Source organism: Mixophyes fleayi, chromosome 5 (assembly GCF_038048845.1).
Source record: "Mixophyes fleayi isolate aMixFle1 chromosome 5, aMixFle1.hap1, whole genome shotgun sequence".
NCBI classification, from domain to species: domain Eukaryota; kingdom Metazoa; phylum Chordata; class Amphibia; order Anura; family Limnodynastidae; genus Mixophyes; species Mixophyes fleayi.
Window position 1 is genome coordinate 81,193,164 of NC_134406.1, and position 17,611 is coordinate 81,210,774.

General features: G+C 37.1%; 1 protein-coding gene across 2 annotated transcripts in view; it reads left to right on the forward strand.

The window, feature by feature from the left end:
- MYRIP (myosin VIIA and Rab interacting protein) overlaps window positions 1-17,611 on the forward strand; it is a 359,094-nt gene that overhangs the window by 276,959 nt on the left and 64,524 nt on the right. For both annotated transcript variants that reach the window (XM_075212459.1, XM_075212460.1), the window contains 3 exons: window positions 5,621-5,798; window positions 9,414-10,066; window positions 15,209-15,439. In XM_075212459.1, coding sequence (XP_075068560.1) covers window positions 5,621-5,798; window positions 9,414-10,066; window positions 15,209-15,439 — 1,062 coding nt within the window. The remainder of the gene's footprint in view (window positions 1-5,620; window positions 5,799-9,413; window positions 10,067-15,208; window positions 15,440-17,611) is intronic.

The following is a 17,611-nucleotide window of genomic DNA, read 5'->3' on the forward strand; positions in this document are numbered from 1 at the left end:
GCACGTATGTTCAAGGACAGCGTTGGTGGTCGATTTCTTCTTGGCTCAGATCATTCACTTATAATCAGTCATTTATTTTAAAGGTTAATTCCATTTATTTTATAGTAAGAGTTGAGCTTTTTTTATATGCTTCCTTCCAGCTTCATATTATCAGGGTTATAGCTGACAAAATATAGAATCAATAATCCTGTGGATATTATCAATTTAATATGTTTGTTGCTAGAGCGTCAATTCTTTCCTCTGGATCCTACCCATCACTGTCAACCTAGTTTATTTTTCAAGCACATTATTACCTGTCTATCTGTACTTGTAGAATATGTAAACATTACGCCAACATAACTAGATTTCAAAGTTTTGCTTTTCTTCTTGCACTACTGCAGCACAAGTTGTTAAGCATACAAATTACATGTTACCTTAAATGTGCAGACACAGTCAAACTTTAAAGTTTAATGGAGCCCCAGGAACTGTATCCTGGGTTCCAGTGTTGCTGTTGTGCAGCATAAGGAAAGGTCAGTTCTGCGTGCACAGTCTATGGCACCAAAAGGAAACCACACATAGTCAGCACAGATGTCCTGCTGCTGTGAACATTCTAATTATATGATTGACTAATAAACATTAGTAGTAGTAATAGTAGTAGTAGTAGTAGTAGTAGTAGTAGTAGTAGTAGTAGTAGTAGTATCATTGGTGTTTTAATTATCACCATCTTACCATTCATTCTATATAAAATTAGATAATTTACAGATTGCAGTATGCTGTATGCACCCAAAATAACTTTTCAAAGAATGCTCCGCTCCCCACTGTATATAGAGATATTGTATAATTCAGTGACTGTATAAAAGCATGAGATCACATACTTCATTTAATATAATGTATTCTACATAATCCTTAATGCATATCAATGAACAGTAAATTGTGAACATTTAATTGTCACTTTGTAATCATAAAAATAGATATAAGAAATTAAACTGTAATTCTTGAATATGCAAATTTGTTTACCATTTCTTTTTAAATTACTTTTGATTGTTTGGTAAAAAGTAACTGGTGTAATGCCAAAATCATATAAATTATTACTTGTATGTGGCAGGTGATTACGGCATTGATCCAAATACAGAGATAAACCATCATAATTCCCAATGACATGAAAAATATATACAGAAATACAGCGCTGATCACTTGCACATAGAGATATACACCGCTAAAGGAAAATTCCCAATAAATACAAGGAGCATGTACTATTCAAGTACCCACTAATCCAATAAGGTGGTTGATATCAGTTTCTATATATGGGTTTTCGATGCAGTCCTTAATCTTCAAGGAATACACAAATAATGTTTACAGTCACTAAGCAATCGCCCAACACGATGTCCAAGAATACGTATAGAAATCCTCAAACATATAGAAGAGAACAAACACAATGTAGTATATCAAAATTTGTCATGTATACACAATGTGTAAATGACACCTTCACGCTGTTAATCCCAGAAATGGTGTACACTCGCCAAATTCCCTGATAGAGAGAGGATGAAACAGCCCAGTAGAAGAGGTGCACACACCAAAATAAAATGAGGGAATCTCCTTCACCTGTTGTTCGGAGCCCCTCTTGTGGATGCACTTACACACTTAAAGACTTCTACAGGCTTTAAACCAAAATTCCTCACTTCCTTCCTTCTGGACCTCTCACCTTAATTGCATTAGAATACATGTATGCTCCATTTATAGATATAAAGAGCAGAGGAATGGAGGGAAGAAATAGGATAACATAGTATATTATCCTTTATTTAAAAATAAACTATAAAAACAACAATAAAAACAATAATATCCAATCCCAAACTGATATAGCAGCACATATCTAGAAGTGGCAAGGCTGCCTACCAGAATTCCAAGATTAAGCAGCATGTAGTATACATATCCATGCCGTTCTATCTGTTGCACTGATGACAGTATGTGCAGGAACTCCGGTATTTGGATGATGTCACAAATTCACGCTGACGCGTTTCGAACCTGTCAGTCCGAGGTCTTTCTCAAGGCTTATATCAGCCACCTTATTGGATTAGTGGGTACTTGAATAGTACATGCTCCTTATATTTATTAGGATTTTTTCTTTAGAGGAGTACATCTCTATGTACCAGTGATTAGAACGTATTTCTGTATCTATTTTTCATGTCATTGTATGCTGTTTTGGAGAGGTTTGGGTGACACTCTCATTGATACAGGTATTGGCTGCAGATCTATTTTGTGCGACTAGTCACTACCCATTATTTTTCTTGCATTATAATTCCCAAGGCTGGCAATTTAATAGCAATTATTCAGTACCTATCACATACCACTATAAATGCCATAGTAAATCATGTGCTTACTTTATGTAAGTTTTAATGTCAGACAGTAGATGATAAAACTATCATTGGCTGAGTTATGTTCTGTATTGGGATGCCGAACTAAAACTGTAGTAACAAAAGAAAAATAAATCTTTTTTTGTGTCAGTAAAAAACTATTTTGAGCAGGCCAATTATCTGTCATTTAAAGAGTGTGTAAAAAGTATGGATATATGAAAGTGTAATATATAAAGCGGCTTTTTCTGTAATGAGTTGTCATATAGCACCACCTACTGGTACCTCTTGATTGAGAATCTCTAAGGATTGCATATTACAATGAACACTTATTGCAAATACAGTGTTTTTCCATGCATGTAATAGGTAGCGTTTTATGGGTGTTTGAATTGAACATACATATTAAATGGTCGATAAAACTAAAATATAAGTTAATTGAATATGAAAAATATCTTGTGACATTCACTGACAATTTTTTTTGACCTTTCAATGCCATGAGAGCATTTAACAATTGAATTACATAAATGTTATTTCTATGGTATTCAATAGATTTACAGTCATGAAGTCTGGTGCACATCGTTAAACACATGTTCCTGCTCTAATTCAAAGTTTACATGTATCTTCTGTTGTGATTCAATATATACATATAATCCATTGTCTGGTATACGGTGATATGCCATACCACCACTTTTTCTACCAACTTAATTATAAAACTAGAGGGTAAATACAAAGCGCTGTCTAACTTTGATGCTGTAAAGGAATAATCAGTCAGGGTGCTGCCTAATTGGATATGAATGATCTCCCTACCATTCAAAAATATATAGCATGTAATGGATTCCCTGGCGCACCACCAACATAAATAAAGAAGAACTGTTATGATATAAATAACAAACTTTATATAGTAAATACAAAAGCTGGTAATGCTCTGACATCGTTACATGAACAAATATTAATAATACGTGAATGGTAGTTACACAATCATAAGGGCAACTCATGGAAATGTACAATAGAATGGGCAGCATGGTGGCTAAGTGGTTAGCACTTCTGCCTCACAGCGCTGGGGTCATGAGTTCAATTCCCGACCATGGCCTTATCTGTGTGGAGTTTGTATGTTCTCCCTGTGTTTGTGTGGGTTTCCTCAGGGTGCTCCAGTTTCCTCCCACACTCCAAAAACATACTAGTAGGTTAATTGGCTGCTAGCAAAATTGACCCTAGTCTCTCTCTGTCTGTGTATGTATGTTGGGGAATTTAGACTGTAAGCTCCAATGGGGCAGGGACTGATATGAGTGAGTTCTCTGTACAGCGCTGCGGAATCAGTGGTGCTATATAAATAAATGGTGATGATGATAATGATGAATAGAATAAAAACATATAAAAACATAGACAGAAGAATCCAAACTTATGTTGTCGGTTATGAGAAAGAAATAGACCGGGATTTCCTGGTCTTAATATTGATATCTGTCAGTAGTGTGTAAAGACACATCTAAATCGGATTGTCACCAATGCCAACAATGTTAATATAATGAGATATGTAACTTACATTACGTAGGTAACCCTAGTCCGTCCTGTGGTTGTTCGGAGTGGTGTCCTTCCGGTCCTCTACACAGGGATAGTGAGCGGCGGATAACTTGATTTCCTTACTGGAATGTGCAAATGGGTTGGCGCATGCGCAGTTGATTGTAGATCTCCTGGATATAGACACTTCTCTCTGTCCGCTGGGGGGTCCCACTCAGTAGACTGACTATTGCAATAGCAATGATCTGTTAGTGTGTATCCGCTCAGTAAAGTGAGTTTGCAATATCAATAATCTGTTAGTGTGTATCCAACACGTTTCACCTTGATAAAGGCTTCCTCAGGAGTAGATAAGTTTTCAATCCGGGAGATTTTGGTACAACCCTTACTCATACTTACCAACTTTCTTCAGCTCTCTTCCGGGAGCCTGCCCCCTGAGGGGGCGGGGCGCCAAAAATTGCGTAATTTCGGTCCAAACGTCATGATTCACCGGGAATTGCGGTGTTTGGGACCTAATTCTGCCCACTTCACTAGGAAGTGGGCACTTCCTTGTAAAGTGGGCAGAATTTGGGAGATTGCCACACTCTCCCGGGAGTCCGGGAGACTCTCGCAAAATGCGAGAGTCTCCCGGACATTCTGGGAGAGTTGGCAAGTATGCCCTAACTTAGAAAAACAAAACACAAACAACTAGCACACTGTTGCATGAGAAGGGGCTTGGTCATGTCACCTTTCATCATCATCAGTTTTTTGGAGTGTGGGAGGAAACCGGAGCACCCAGAGGAAACCCACGCAAACTTGGGGAACCATACAAACTCCACAGAGATAAGGCCGTGGTCGGGAATCAAGCTCACAAATCCAGTTCTGTGAGGCAGAAGTACTAACCACTAAGCCACTGTGCTTGACCCATCCCAGCATCCCAGGGGGTATACAAAGCTCTTACGAAAGTGCTGGGACACCCCCAACTCTCTTTCCTCTAAAATTACCATTTGTGTGCACACAATAGTGCACAGTACCTATTAGCGGGACATATTTCCCAACTGTCCTGAAGTTGACAGTGGGATAGTCCCCTCAAGTCTGGATTGTTCAAATAGTATTATAAACAACACTATTATGATGTTTAATAATTGGCCAATTTAGCCTTGTTGTTTAGACTTGAAGCAACAATTCCACATTGGCAATTTTTGTCATTTGTCATTCAACAGCAAGGTTTCTATTATTTTTAACAGGAAGCTGATGCTTATACTTATTTTTCCCGGAGGTCCTCCTACAACTTCCCTTTGCAAAATCGATCTGTAAGAAAGATTTTAATAAGTGTTTCCGAAATGGAAGTATTAGTTTCTGCATCTTCACAGGAGAGTGTAACCTGATATCTGAGATAGAACTGGTAGTTTACAAAGCTGCTGTGTGGCAGAGAATGAGTTAGGTGTCCTGCTTAGCAGCGGTGCTCTGAAACCTCTCTGCTCACTAAATCATGTGCTGTGTGCCTGTGGTTGCCTTAGTAATAACATGACACTGATCAAACTGAATGAAGCTTAGATCACAACTGAAATGAAAATTAACAAAGCAATATCTTTTCTTACAGGCAACCAGAGTAATGTATTTTAAAGAAAGACACCTCATTGTTAGAGGGTATTGCAGTTTGAAATGTGAATATAGATATTACAATATAAAGATTCTCATAAAGATGATAAAATGTTAAAGGCTACAGAAGTATGTTCTTGTGTGTCAAGCAGTAAAGCTCCCTTCTCTACATATAATAATAACTCACTTTTGTCCACCAGAGGTCCCACTCTGCATTTTCTCTGATGAGTGAAGATGCAGCAAGTAACAACGCTGACGTGAAATATAGTACCCCAGAGTCACACTGCCAGTTACAAAGAAGTCACAAGAGAAGACCAAAAGAACACAGACCCTCTACATTGCCAAGCTGGAAAAGTGTGGACAGTCTATATGATTCAAGTAATCTATGGTTATTTCTATTCTTCATTTATATCTAGATATAGCTATAAAATTTAGCAACTCGGGCGTTTGTAATATCGAATAAAGCTAATTATTTGTTAAGTTTTCACTAATAGCTTCAGACTTTATTATATTTGTATAGGGAAAAAATAATGACAATTAGTTAATGATAAATCTCCATAGTAGAGGTATGTTATCATGCACCTGAATCATGCACATGCATCATGTCGATATTGGTGGTACCATACTGTGCTGCATGTTGTGAAGAAATCATTTTATGTGACAATAACAATATATTTCTAAGTTTTGCTTGTTTAAAAACTGTAACTGAAGTTTTTTGTAGCATACACTGAAGCTGCAACCGGGCATATAATATATTTATAGTAAACTAGAAACTAGAAGACAAAGCGCTCAACCCTGCTATTTATTTCTGAAAAATCATGCACAGCTGAGTGTGCAACAGCCAAACTTAGGTAAATATATATCGGGCCTGATTCATTAAGGAAAGTAAGGCAAAAAAAAAAATAGTACATTTTCTCCTGGACAAAACCATGTTACAATGCAAGGAGTGCAAATTAGTTTATTATTTTCTTCCCCAACTATATATCTGTCCCCACATTTTAAATTTAGCTCCCCTTCCAATGCAACATGGTTTTGCCAAGGTGCAAAGTTACTCATTGTTTTTGCGTTACTTTCCTTAATGAATCAGGCCCAATGTGTTTATCATTCGAAAAAAATTCAAATGTCAGTTGCACTGTTAAATGAAAATGAAACCAAAAAAGAAATTTAACATAAAAAATAAACAAAGTTTATTGGTGCACAATTAAAATCAGTTCTCACATTAAAAAAAAATAATAATTGAGGAAACCTATAACTAATGGAGCCTTTGCTAGCTTATCAAAAAAAAAAAAAACATTTCACACACTAATGTGGGGATACTTGCTATTTTGTAATCCACAATCTGCAAATCTTCAAGATTTTAATAATGAGTGATGTATATAGCTATAGAGAAATATTTTTATTCTAAATAAAGGTGAACATTGTTCCTTGGAAAAAAAATCTTTAAAGACATGTTAGGGCTAAATTTACCAGTGTTTGTTTTTCTAAAATTGTGTTTTGCCAAACATCACATCAACATTGTATGAATTAGCCAAAAACGTAAAAAATGTAAAGTAAAATAATGATTCTCGCTCAGACCATCTGTTCAAACATAAATTACTATCTGCAGGTACGGCGCCTGTTTTCCCTGCAGCAAATTGTGTGGAAGTGAGGTGCAGTCAGAACAACAATTAATCCAGCCCTTCATACATGGCTTGAAGAATAGTTATATCCCTGAATAGAGAGGGCAGGCCTAATAATGGTGGTACATACTGTAATATAGGTTTCTTGTCATTTTGTACTTATCTGTTTTAAAGGTGTAATCTATATTACACATACTTACCAGCTTCTCACTGCTGAGTCCTGGGGGCGTGATCACTTGAATTGCACCGTTTGGCCCCGCCCCTCAGCAGACCGTCACCATTTTCAGCCTATTACAGCAGGGGGACCCCACGATGGCTAAAGAAGTGGGCAGGATGCAGGACGTTGTCCTGCTCTCCTGGGAGTCCAGATGTTCGGAGTCTCCGGTACATTTCGGGAGAGTTAGCAAATATGATATTACAGTGTATATATATTTGAATCTGTGTTGTGTTAGAGTAATAATTAACTTTTTCAGTGTAGTTTTGGGTAAAGGGACTACAGTTAGGTGACAATTATTGTTAATAAGTATGCAGAGCCTCCCAGGTGATAATATGATTAGTTTTCGAAATTTCCTTTAAAATGTTAGTTCCATATTTTTTAGTTTACTGAAGTGATAAAATTCTACAAATATTTTATGAGCATATATTATATGTTAGTGAGACTTACGTTCTCTTGAGTAAGGTCCTCTCTACCCTCTGTCTCACTTGTATGATTTGTTGTACCAAATGTCTGGTGTTGTGAAGTTTAATGATAATAATTTTCTTCTGAAAGCATCTGACATTCTGAGAATCGATCTCACATTCATCGTTAGAAGCTAACAGTTGCAGAGATTTCAATTATCCTTTCACAAGAATTAAGACAAAAGAAAATATAGTCTGGTGCTCTAAAGCAAACAATATATAAATCACCTTGTGGCAGCATATACATACAAAGTATGTCTATTAAATAACGAGATTGATTAAATAACTCACCTTTATTTATTGGTATTACAAATTTAATGTTTGTCCCCTTCAATATACTCCCCATTTGCACTAATACATCGCTGTAGTCTTGTTTTCCACTGGTCGAAGGCATGGAGCAAATCAATTTCTGTCACTTGTTTCAGCATATCTGCCATTTTCTTCTTTACAGCATCAACTGACTCAAAATGTGTCCCTTTAAGTTCTGATTTAACTTTTGGGAAAAGATAAAAATCACAAGGTGCTAAATCGGGTGAATATGGAGGATGTTCAAGTGTAGTAATGTGTTTGTCAGTCAAAAACTGCTTCACAGAAAGTGTTGTGTGAGCAGGCGCATTGTACTGGTGACGAAAGAAACAATTTATCCATAGTTGGGGCCGTTTCTTTCTGACTCTTTATATCAGCATTTACAAAACTTCCTTATAATAATGATGTTTACCGGTTGTGCCTTCTGGAACCCATTCTTCAAAAATTACACCCTTGATATTGAAGAAAACAATGAGCATTGCTTTGAATTTTGACTTTCTTTGACAAGCTTTTTTCATTCTTGGTGATGACGGTGTTTTCCAGTGCATTGACTGTCTTTTGGTTTCAGGATTGTACTGGAAGATCCAGTTCCCCTCACAAGTGATTACTTTATGAAACAGGTTTGCATCTGTGTCAAATTGCTGCAGAATGTCAACACAACATTCCTTGCAACGTTCTTTTTGCTCTGGTGTGAGAACCCTTGGGACCATCTTTGCACAAACTTTCGTTGCGTTAAGATCCTCACGCAAAATTTTCCATACGGTGTCTTTGTCAATGTTCACGTATTCAGCTATCATTCGAACATGGAGTCGTCTGTCTTTTTTGAAAAATCTGACTGATTTTTTTCTACATTTTCTACATTTTTTCTACATTTTCTTCGGTTCTTGAAGTGAAAGGTCGACCAGGGCGTTCATCATCTTCGACATTCTCACGTCCCTCGCTAAATCTTTTGTGCCACTCAAACACACATGCATGAGACAGGCAGTCATTCCCATAGGCCATAGTCACTCACAATCAACTGAACGTTATAGAGTGTTGCAGCTTGTCATGCAGGTTCAGACCAGCTCAAGGTTACTACTTATGCAGTTATAACCGGTTCTAACTGCTTTGTTTACTAGGTGGAATCACAGTCTCGTTATTTAATAGACATACTTCATAAATAGGAGCATTTTGTGCATAATATAGCTATATTGGGATAAGCTCACCTGCCAATGTCAAGGCGTCTCCTCTAGGTGACTCCCTAGCCTGTGTAGCAACAAGTGTACTTAGGGTATCCCAATTAAAAGGTAATTTTTAACTCTTATAGGTTTTATAACACTATGAAACCGTACATGTATTTGTCATTTAAAGCTACTATTCCTTTAATTTCTTCTTTTATTTTGCTGCATAGGCCCATCTCCTGTTCTGCAGAGTTCTGATGGAAACTGGGTGGCACTGCAGAGTATAACTTTGCCTCCTCCAAGAATGCTTGCTCAACCAAAGAGTCAAGTGTTCAAATCCTTAGAGAATGAATCGACTGTTGTCTCAGCTTACGATGAGATGGGCTCGGACAGTGATGAGGAAGTTGACTGGAGTTTAGCCCTCAATGCCTATCGACGTAGAACCAGACAGCTGTCAGATGATTCCTGCTATACAGACTCCCAGTATAATACAGAATGGACATGTGGCAATGATTACTATCAGCCTGTAACATCCCCATCATCTGGACTGTTTACAAACACTGAAACTGTATACTCTGACTCTGAAACCTCATCAGTCAACTCCTTAAAGGAGAATAGATTGTCTGCTAAATCCCTTTGGCCAAATAGAAAAACTTCAACTGAACCAATGCGGAAAGAACACATTTATGGAAAGATGGATATCAACTTTAATCCCCAGTCCATTAATATGGAATATTCGGACAGCAGTGAGGCAGAAAAAAGCCAAGTTGATGTTGAGAAAAGGTCAAGGAGATGGAGGAAGAGCAAGGTGGCCCTGGAAGACATGGGAGAAGGGAGTAGTAATATAATGAAAGCGCAGAAAAGGACTTTAGGCACAAATAAGGTATTTATATATTTTTTTCTAACATATTGAAATACATTTACTTAGGTGTAAATACATTTTGACACTGCTTGCATTTTTTGCATTGCACATATTTTGTTTTCACCTAATTATCTTAACTTGGTACAGGAACTCCAAAGTCATGGCTACATAATAAACTTATCATCCAGTTGCATCTGAATTCATTTTTATTGATGTGATTAGCAAAAATTGTAGCAGGAATGTGTTATGAATCCCAGTGCATTCACGAAGAGCAACGGTAGTGTAAGGCAAAGTGTCTTTATTCAGGTAAATATATTAACAAAGATAACTCAAATCCACGGATAACAGGTTCCAAAAGAGACTGTATAGTAAAATGGCAGGAACAAGTATAATAAGTTTTACCCCAGTCCAGAAGGCACAAGGCTGTCCAGGAAAGCAGACAGAGTCCAGGGATAAAGCAGTGATCAGACAAACAAATCCAAATAGCAAGGCAGAGATCAAGCAAATTAGCGAGGTCCAGAAGTCTGTCCAAAAGGTCAGGGCAACAGGCAAAATAGCGTGGTCCAAGGTACAGGCAAATGATTCGGGGTCTCAGGCAAGCAGGCAAGGTCCAAGGTACAGGCAGGGGTCATACACAGAAGTTCAGTCCAGCAGATATATACCAAATAGCACAGGAGCAGGTTAGCAGCAGCCAGGAACAACGGATGAACTGCACAGAGCACAGCTAGAGGCAGGTACTTAAAGCAGTGCAACAGGTGCAGTTCTAATTAGCATCAGACAAGGAGATTAACTCCTTCAGGCACATTGCAGAGTTCAGGAGCAGGACAGCAGCACCTCTGATGGATTATAGGTACTGCTGCCAGATACAAAACAAAGGCAGTCATAACAGAATGTCTACCATTTGGTTGAGTTTTGATTGCGTAGGAATCAAAGTTCCAAAAGTTGAAAATGTGACCAGACCCGTTTTTCAGATGGAACCATAGGGAGTTTCTGATATTGCAATAAGTAAAAGTCTAGTCTATTAAATAAGAAGTCTAAAGTTTATTAAAGTGAACCGGTCACCTAAACAGTAGAGACATCTGATTTATGGGCTTAGCTGGTGTGTTCATTTGCTAGAAACCAGTGACGTCACTGAACTCCATGAATAACATTGACTTGGCTTTTATTCATGAAGTAATGGTTCCTACAGAATGGATAGCCTTTATTTTGTTTGTTTATGTATTTGTTTATTCTCTTAAAGAGTAGTTCATCTCACAAAATTGATGCTTCTGCTGTATGTAGGTGACATTTAAACTTTAAATAAATACATTTGAATGCATCACATGATTTTATTACGCTTTATGTATTGTTACAGCAGCAGGAACAATGAGTAGAGTGGCATGTGGGCACATCTTATTATGGAACAGCCAGCACTTTCAATATAAAACCATCATCAGTTTGCACTACAATCACTACTGGCTTCCAAGATATTAGGGGAGCGGTGGTGCGGTTGCTATGGCTACTGGCGTCATAAACAACATGAGACACTGGGTATTTTGAGACTGATTCCTCTTCGAATGCAATGTGAACACAAATTGCACTTTAAAAACACACACATAACTAGGACTTAATACGGTATTAAGTCACTTATGTGACGTAAAATCGCATGGGAATTTTTATTTGCCCTTCTATTGATTTGGGAGTAATTGCAGCTTTTTGCAATAGATCCGTGTTTATTCCTAATTCACAGATGAATGCACATGCATGCATTTCCCAGTTACCCTCATTGACCTTATTACTCCTAAACACTCATGTTTCATGTCAATTACATCATGTAAACCATTTTTCTCATACTTCAAAGGTTCAACAAATTAAAATAAATGTGATAATAATACTAATAGTTGCCAACTGTTCCAGTCCCAGCATTTAAAGGGTCATCCCTGTAAATCTCTGTCTTTTTAAATGTTTCTTTTTAATTTTGATAATATGAATATAATGTCCTTCTTTCTGCATGTTAGATACTCTTATTACAATGCACTTAGTATTCCCTGGACTTTGTAAGTTAAAATGATTGAGTAGGCATATTACAAATTCACTAAAACATATGTTGGGTATTGTAGTGTCCTCCAAGATACTATAGTGCATGATGTGCTGGGATTCATAAGCTGAAAGTGTTCCTGTAAACTATTTTAAAATGTTACCAACTATGAATAAATATACAACACATTTAACAAACTACAGCTATGAAGAAAATACTGCAGGGTCTTTGCATTGCCAGCAGATGGCACTCATGATTTGTTTAGTTGGGATCTAAAGTATTATACAGTATTATACAGCGCATGTTCAAAGTGTATTTCATCTGGACAAAATGTCACATAATTTCATACAAATGCCATTAAATGTTGTGCAGGTTTGCTTAGTATAATGGTGTTTCATTTTTTTCTCCATTTTGTAGTATATTTTCTTCATATAACAACTTATGTAATTTAGTGAACACAATTGTGTTGCTTCTAATGACACTGTGCAGACAGTCATGTTTAATAATGTATTTCTTTTGGGGAGAAAACATTGCTATTTGTTAGATTCTTGAACTTTTGCAGGTTCGAAAGATTCAAGCCTGTTTGTGAAGTTTTAATGCATAAAGCAGAAAAAACGGTTTGGGTGGGAGTTGTAAGGGAGTGAACATAGTATATTAAATTTTAAAAAAGTTTTATTCTAATGGTAGTTGTTGTTATTTTAGGGTTATTTGTGTTTGAGTATGAGACTGGGTCAGCGGTTGAGCTGTTGACTGTTCTGTATGTGTGAAAGGGGCTTTGTCTTCTTCAATCTTAGCTACATCATGGATGTGGCACTGTATCAGAGGAAGCATCAGTGAGCGTGGGTTTAGAGTGTGCTCTAATCTATCTTGTTTTCCAGTCACTGGTAAAACTCTGACAGAAGGTGGTAATGAACCACTTTGAGATAAGAAAGATGAAAACTCACTGCCACACATTGTGTCACCTCGTTTGGCTAAATATGCAGCTCATAAGGAGACTGTACAGGTACCTTCAGAGTTCCTTGACTTGACTTCAGGACTTAAGCCTGATGCTATCACATTTGCTTCCTGTACTATTGATGAGGCAGCTGTGATGAGTGCCATAGGGGATGAATGTGGTGACTTTGTTACTGTTGCCTCTATAGTGCACTCAGTTGATGCACCAGTCTCAAGCTGTGCATCCTGCTTCTGTCCCTGTGCATGCAGAAATGCTGTGTAAAGGATGGCCCTTGTCAACCAGCCCCATTATCTGGCAGTACTTCAACTTCCACGTGGCGGAACCTTGGACGACTCTATTACCTGCAAGTGTGACGTGCTATAGGACAGGGCGGTTAGGACAGATTGCATTTGGGGACTAGTGTGTCTTTCAAAGATGAGGCATCCAATTGTGTTAAGGGGGCTTTGCAGTTGTGTCACACCATCGTCTGAGTGTATTCCATGTAGTGAAATTACCCCCCCTCGTTCCATGCCTTGTAGTAGAAGTCTGAGGAGGAGGAGGAAATCACCAGAGCAAAACAATATTTTAAATGCTGCTACAAAATACAAATACAAAATATTTTTTTAACTAACAGGTGTCAATTTAGGAATAAATTGGGGATGAATTTGGGCATAACATTCAGTAATGATGAGATGACTATTAACAGAATGACTGCACTTCACAACTGCTTTGCAGTGAGAGCGTATTTTTTATTACAAGTGAAATCTTAGTAACCTAAATACGCAACATTAAGAATATACTTGACTTTGTTTTTGCGTTTATAAAGTAATTCCTCAGATGTTTATACTCCACAACTGCTACATCAAATGTTCATTTTCCTAACCATTAACTCACACAATGAAAGACATCTCACTGGGTTCTTATATATATAATTCGAACATTGAACTGAAAACCTGAGGGTTGTCATTTGAGGGTGAGCTTTGATCTTCAAAGGGCAAACCTCGAGTTCAAAATCGTGGTTTAAAGTTCGAGTGAAAAGAGAAGTCGACTCACAAAGAAAACTTCAACCAAATTTCAAACCAGCTTGATTTTTTTAAGCATGTCTACTAACTAAACTAACATTTAAAACTCTACAATCAAAGTAGCCTGGAGGTATATGAGTTTTGTAATATGTGACAAGCTTACAGTAAGTACAGCCTTGGGACAAAGGTCCTAATGTTACAAGAAATATTTTGTATTCTGTAGTTTTAATGTATCACATTTGTCACCATTCCTAAAATTTCTTATAAAGTGGTAGTTGACAGTTTTCTGTTGGCTAGCCCCATATACCTAGAACTGAGAGAATTAAAACTGCCTGATGACAGAAAGGGGTGGTATCTGAGCTTGAGAGAGTAAGACATTAGTCTGCAATTTGCACTGCATCATGGGGGTTGGCTCTCAAGTGTAAATCATGGGGTCAAGATATTGAAGGAAAATATGACTTGTTCGCTGACCCCACCATCCATGAGCCAACTTGCCAATTAAACCTGTTACACTCTTATTTCTCCTCCAGTATGCCCATTGGAAATTGTCTCTAAGAGTGAGCGCCACTACTGTTACAAAAGATGGGAAATCCACTGAATCAGATTCTCGCTAGAAGTTAGAGGTCTGTTTAACAAGACACCACAGTGATAGAAAATCCTTTATTAAACAAAAACATGTTACCTGGGCAAATGAACAGTGCTTAGCTCCACGACAATACTGGCTGGCAGCAGAAAGAGGAGTCTTAACACTTACCAGTAAACTACAGTTTTCGCTGTATCTACAGGTTTTCTGCAATTGATAAATAGACCCCAAAACCACCTTGTGAATAAAGGTACAGGGTGATGAATTAAATCTATCATTTACAGTGTGTAACCAATATTTTGCTATGAAACTTCTCTTCTGCTGTATACTATTAACATATAATCATTAACTCCTACAATTGTGGTGCTTTGAGGAACTAGTATATTGTTACTAATATTTATTATTGCCATTGTTCCAAATTTTTCTGAGGCCAGTCTGCAGACCCCTGGGGTTACCAGTGCGGCATACAAATCTAACTTTTCTTTTTATACATTGTTGTACTCTTAAACTAAAATGATTATGATGTAATTGGGGTTTTTCTGCAGTCTAAATGAGGTATTGATAAACATGAAATGTGGTCATGTTTTAATTTATTATTTGTTTGTAGGGATATAGCGATTTATCGGAAACTGAGCTGAGCAGTGGCGATCAACACCAAACTAAATCCGATAACCTTGAGAAGAAACTTAAAGCAAGATTAAGTGAATTAACAGCAAAGCTTAGTGACAAAGAAACCTCTTCTGGGGAAGAACAAGATTCAGAGCCTAGGATGGAAACTGGGATCTGTGAAATGTCATCAGAGAACAATTCCAAGTGTGTACAAGAGGAACTAAAAAAGGTATGATTTCTAGGAAAGTGCCATTATCTGTTCTCAGGATCCTTTTCATATCACCACTGTTCTTGAAGAAATAAGTTATAACTTTATTTTTTAAGCAATAAGTCTATTAGTTAGACTCAACACTACACCATATGGATATTATAACCATGTTTCAAAGTGGGGTAAACTAATATATAGCTTCTCTAAAACAAAACTGTGTAGATATCGTCATTTTAATCTTCATGTTTTCAAGAACTTGCAAATATGATATGGTTCCTAGAGAAAAGAATTTTAAATTGGCTAATTAATTGGATTGGATGTTATTAAAGTTATTTTATCGTTTACCAATAATCATGGTCTGCTGCAATTTGTGTGGTTCCAACTCACAAAGTGATTTATTAGCACAGGCAAAAGAATAACAATTAAATAGATTAGTACAGCCGATACATACGCCGCTCTCTGCTGGTTCCAGCTTACAGTCATTCACTCCTGAAGTCTGTGGTCAAAGAAACTGAATGCTGGTTCCAGAGAGTAATATATATACATTCGGTGTTATAGTAAATACAATACAGATTACTTGGCATGTTTTCATAGTTTCAGGCTCCAGGACAGTCCAGTATAATTTAGTTCATAGGTCAGTTCAAACGACGCCCTCCAAGGGTGGGAGTCAGCTCTCCAACAGCTGCATACTAATCTTCCTGCCAAAAGCTAGTTCAAACTGGTCTATTTACATTGCACAGATAATACCATTCTGATCATTAAAACCCTATATTCCATAACTATCATAGGCGAGTTGCGATCTCATAGCCGATGGAACCGGATCACTAAGGATAAATAGGGGATTAGAATGACACCAAACATGATTTATTTCTTGTAACCTTAGATCTCAATAAAGTGCTTCTAACATTATCATATTTAATTATAAATTCAATAACATTTGTTCAAAAACAACTGTGGGCTGGAACTATTATAAAAATGAACTATGTACAAGTGAATGTGTAAGTGTATGTGTGTGTTTTTTATTGTGTGATTGCGTCAGAACACATGGCGTACTGATCGCAATTGCACGGTAAAACAATATTAATCAATATAGTTTCTTTCATCCAAATATTTGACTTTGACAATCTCTGTTTAAGTGTCAGTAAATTGTTTATGCTAAATATGAGCAGGATTTTAGTACTTCGTATACTGTTCAGAACCATAAGAATAATCTGTGTATGTTTAACTGTACCAAGTTTATTCCTAGTGACAAATCTGCACAATCATTAACTAATACTTGTAAACTTAAAGGTTATTATTTTACCACTGTAAGGGTAGCGTCCTATGTAGGAAAATCAAAACCAGGATGAGTGCCTTAAGTAGAGTCATTTGCATTGCCACAAGCTGAAGGGGAAGGATTAGTACTATGATAGAAACAGAGGCTCAGTACCATTAACAATACTTATCCTAACCAAATTTGTCTGATCCTGAAAAAAACACCTGATAATGCCTGAAAAAATATGCGACAATGAATGAAGTATTTTCTCAATGGATGTCTAACATTGGTTTACCCCAAGTGGTTCCCCTCCTATCGATGCGCCATGTGTACTAGTGTTGATAGGATGTTGAGCAGTATAGGCTGACTCAGCTAAAGAGAAGCAATCTTGCTCTTTCTGTGTTAATGTCTTGCCTTTTATAGTAAACTGCAGACAATGCACTATAGGAATTGCAACCTTAGCATAGTGCTTCCTAGTAGTATAGTAAGTGCCTGACCAGTGTGGGCATAATTAGTATACAGCTGGGTATGGCATGGAACGACATATGGTGGCTTGGTATAATAATCTCATATGAAGGTAATTTTTACACAGTGTCATGGAGCTAGTTATTGGGGTTTGAAGTAGTACTCCCAGGTAATTTTCAGAAACATTGGATTAATTTGTTTATAACTGACTTTTCTACATTGGATCATTGCTGTCAAGTTGTTATAAATAGTTGCATTGGGAGTGGAGGATGGCACTTTATGGCTGTCTCTGCAGCTGTACATGGTGGCATGGAGCTATAAATTGTTGCTTGGTATAGTAATTTCAGATACAAAAATATTGCAGAAACATTGGATTAACACACTTTGCTTTTATTATTGCGTTTTAGACATTGTATTATTTCTTTTTTCCTGAGTATTATGTAAGCAAAAAAGTGCTATTTACATTTAAATGT